Source organism: Malus domestica, chromosome 12 (genome assembly GCF_042453785.1).
Source record: "Malus domestica chromosome 12, GDT2T_hap1".
NCBI lineage: Eukaryota > Viridiplantae > Streptophyta > Magnoliopsida > Rosales > Rosaceae > Malus > Malus domestica.
Genome location: NC_091672.1, coordinates 16,910,077 through 16,914,372, shown reverse-complemented (window position 1 = coordinate 16,914,372; position 4,296 = coordinate 16,910,077). Strand labels below are relative to the sequence as shown.

General features: G+C 37.0%; 1 protein-coding gene across 1 annotated transcript; it reads right to left on the bottom strand.

Annotated features, from left to right (window-relative positions):
• Nucleotides 1-717: 717 nt before the first annotated feature.
• Nucleotides 718-4,023, bottom strand: LOC103450012 (heavy metal-associated isoprenylated plant protein 6-like). Its single transcript, XM_008389329.4, has 5 exons — nucleotides 3,680-4,023; nucleotides 3,432-3,582; nucleotides 2,652-2,941; nucleotides 2,080-2,158; nucleotides 718-1,627 (listed from the first exon to the last, which is right to left on the bottom strand). Exons 1-5 carry the CDS (start codon nucleotides 3,686-3,688, stop codon nucleotides 1,071-1,073), a joined length of 1,086 nt encoding a protein of 361 aa, XP_008387551.1. The 5' UTR covers nucleotides 3,689-4,023; the 3' UTR covers nucleotides 718-1,070.
• Between the last annotated feature and the right edge of the window lie 273 nt (nucleotides 4,024-4,296).

Genomic DNA, 4,296 nt, shown 5'->3' with positions numbered 1-4,296 from the left:
TCGATTTTTTGGGACTTGTTTATGACTAAGTGTTTTTCATTGATTGAATTAATCTAGAGATGATGCTTTCCTCTTTTTTTTTTCTTTTTGTAGGGGGACCAGCTGTTAGCTTCATCACGGTAGTCCATTCTTTCAGAGATCTAAAGATAATGTTTAGATACCGACAAATTTATTCTCTTTCGATTATAACATTTATACACGGCGTCATTCAAGAAGGAATTATTTGAGCAAAGTATTTTCCCTCTCACCTAATCCCACTTAAAGTTTTGAATATGTGACCAAAAAGGGGAATACATTTAAGATATACAATTCAACTACGTGTACATTTTTGGCTTTTTCATTTCTGCATGCCAACAAGAAAGAAATGTTAAACCTATAAAGTGATGTAAAGTTTAACGACTTTATAATTGGAACATAGGTATGGAAGATAATGATATTCATCTGCACAACTTTTTCTTTATCAAAATATTTCACCACAAGACAATTTTCATTCGAAGTAATTAGTCTGTAGATAAATATTATGCTACGTAATTATTTTTATTTTGTCTCGCATAGTCCTTTAACACTTTCCATTTCATTTTTAATTTCAATTTCCCTCTGAGTTTGAATATATCAAATAATAATATCGATTCTCTTAAAAAACTATGTATTAATGATGTGAAACAAAATATGATAATTCTGATGATTAAAAGAGGACACAAACTTAACAACGACAGATTATTAAATATATAGATTATAATTAATCCAGTGAAATCAACAAGAGCATCAAGTGGCCTCGTCTGTGCCACAAAGCTAAACCATCGACCGATCCAGTGCAATATAATAAAGAATTAGCAGAATATTTATATTAAACCCCACCAATAACCAAACCCAACAATCTGAACCGGCTTCCACATCTGGCCGGCAAACCTTACGACATCGTGTGATAAAGGCCAAAATTCCCATCAATTCCTACTCAAAAGTAAACCTTGTATTTACTTCTATTAAACTTTACTTAATATTTACAGTTTTAATATCTTTCTTGACAAAGAATATTAATCGACCAACCAACGCTCGATCGGTTCCGCACCCTACATCACCGAACAACCGTTTGGATTTTCGTCGCTGAACATCTGCGGCGCAGGGTAGTGTTCCATCGGCACGGCGTAGCCGTGGCTAGACGACCCTTGGCTAATGTGCGCTTGGTGCGCTTGAGCCTCCATTACAAACTTGTTGTGGTTGTAAACGTGCCCTTCGTCGTACCAATAGTAAGAAGGAGGTGGGTAAGGGTACCCATTATATTCCATCTTGCTCATCTCCATCTTCGGGGCGCCTCCTCCTCCTCCGCCGCCTGCGGCCGCGACAACTTCTTTCTTTTCTCCGTCGCCTGCTGCGACTGCTTTATCTTTCTTCTCACCACCTCCTTCTTTCTCCTTCTTATCACCTCCTGCACCTTCTTTTTCCTTCTTGTCCCCGCCGCCGTCTTTTGGTTTCTTGTCGGCGGCTCCGCTGTCATCTTTCTTGGGTGGGACCACTTCCACGGCCCTCCGGAACTTCTCCTTGAGGTAAGGTACTAGTTCCTTTACGTCCATGAAGCCCTTCACCGTTACTAGGTCCTTGGATGCGTCAAAGCTCACATTGTTAACACCTGCCAACCCCCATAATAATCCACTTGTTTGTTAGATAACTAGAATGACAAATTTGCTCCTGATTATTTACAATTTTTTTGGTAAAGAAATAATAAGCTCTAGCACAAAAATTTTAAAATTGATCACAAAGTCTTCCTGAAATTTTTAAAACGGCGAGCAAGTGCATATAAAACTCAAATGTTGTAAACAAAATACTTGAATATTAAGTATTTAAGTTTACAGCTAATTTCATATTAACTTTTAAGGATAAAAGTATCGTTACGATTTAATTTTCTATGAATTTTGACTAAGACTAGTCATTTTACGAAATCTACTAAAATAATATTGAAATTTACTAGCGTGGTGCCAGGGGTGTGCTTGCATCATTCTTTATTAAATTAATATAATCCCAATTCTATATTTTATTATTCAAGTCATGAAAAGTCTGAGAAGTGATTGGAATCTGGCTGACCTTTAAACTTGGAGATTTTACTCTTCATCTTCTGCATGCAACCATCACAATGCAATCTGATCTTCAACACCACAGCACTCTGAAACCACCCAACAAAAAATAAACAAATTTAACAACAAAATTAATATATAAAACCTGGGTTTCCACGAAAAACAAACATTAATGCACCCAAAAATTCACTATTTTGACTGAACAATTCCCAGTCAACAAAAATGTGCCACGTGCACCAGTTAGATCTAAAGTGAAATTTTCTAGGAAATTTTTTGCTCACCACCATATTTTTTCTGTGAATTATTTTCTGAGAATATTCTCGAAGTGGCATGTATTTTAAAAAAGGAAAACTAATGAAAAGGGCTTGAAAACTTTAAGTTTTAATGATAAGGACAAAATAAAGGGTAAAGTGAATAGTACCAGGATTGACTTTTTAGTGTAAAAATGTGGTTTTTCGTTAAAGTGAACAGTAACAGGTGCTTTTCGTTAAAGTCCCCTTTTAAAAAATGTATACGTTCGAGTTGTTTTGAGTCAATTTACAGCCTAATTCAACATTACATAAGTGAATGCCATTGAATTACCTCTTTGGGTGCCTCTTTGGCCTTTTTGTCTTCAGCTGCCTTCTTGTCATCCGCTGGCTTTTTGTTATCAGCTGGCTTTTTCTCTTCACCCTTTTTCTCAGCCTTTCCATCTGCGGCAGGCTTCTTGTCTCCACCACCGCCACCGCCACCATCTTTTTTGGGCTGAGGAGAAACCAGGTCGACCTTCTTCTTGATCTTCTGCTCGAGCTTCTCCTTGAGTCCGGCGGGATCAACTTTCCCAGTTACAGTCAATTTGTTGGCTGCACTATCCGTCTTCACTTGTTCAACGCCTAACAAATTAAAAAATTAATACCTAATTAGCCAAAATCAATTAACAAAATAAAATCGTGTTTGTTACGTAAGTAGTTGTTAGACCAACAAATTCAAGCTTAAAATTAATGGAAAAATGCATGTACACCATTAAAGTCAAATTTGTGCGAACTGTTTCCTTTTGCTTCAGCGACTAAAAAAGGCTCTTTTTTATTTTTTATTTTTTATTTTTTTTATAAACAAAGGCTCAAATCTTATCCAAAACTTAATACATATTTATTTATTTTTGGTCCCTTTTAATTTCCATTAAACTCAGAGACGAACCATTCAATGCAGCCTGAATTCTGGTGAACTCGGTAAACTCGGAACTCTTTTTTTTTTTTTGGACAATACAATGTTCTAAATTAAGAAGGCAGAAATGATAAGAACACAGAAGCTCAAATTTATCATTGTGATCAAAACTTGTTAAGTGAAATCGATACAATTGCGGGTAATTCGTGATTGACATACCTTCAAAATTCTTGACAGCCCGTTTGATTTTCTTAGCACATCCCTCGCAATGGATGTCGGTCTTGAAAATGAAGATGTTCAGACCGTCGTCCTTCTTGGGGGCGGCGTCGGTGGGCTTCTTCTCACCGTCATTCTTCGGGGATTCCTTTTTCTGCAAGGACAAATAAATCCGTCGTTAGAACATACAATTTAGAGGAAGCAAACTATTAGTAACTGAAGAATGACAAAGTTTGATTACTTTTACTAACCTCACCCATGTGTAGTAGTTGTTGGTGTGGGTGTGTGGGTGTGTGGGTGTGGGATATAAGATGAACAAACAAGAAGGTGTATGTTATTTTTGGAGGATGAGAATATATAGGAAGAGGGGAGGGAGGTGGGTTGATTGAGATATCGTGGAATTTTCTAAGATTTTTATGTATGTTTATGTATGGGTATGTGATATGTATGCATGTGAGATGTGTGGTGGGTATGATTATGGTGTTTCGGGTGTAATATTTAATTGGATTAATGATGATGTGGGGTGCAGTCAGCAGAGACAGGCCGTGGCACTACCGGCTCGGTGGATTGCCGCCGCGTTGGACTAATGGTTGTCAAGAAACGATGGCATCGTGACAAGTTAGCTAATTATGACTAGACCCTGACGTGTCCCAATCAACCTCCCCCCTTTTTCTTGCTCAACTGAATGGAATTAAAGGTGAATTAAATAGAACTAAGGTGAATCAAATAGGTTTTGGACAAAAAAAAAGAAAAAAAAGTGAATTAAACAGTTTCACTAACCCAATTATTATGAAAAACGATGGTAAACCGTTTATGGACCGTTTTCATTAGAGGGGAGGGATCAGGGATGATGTAAATATTACCATAT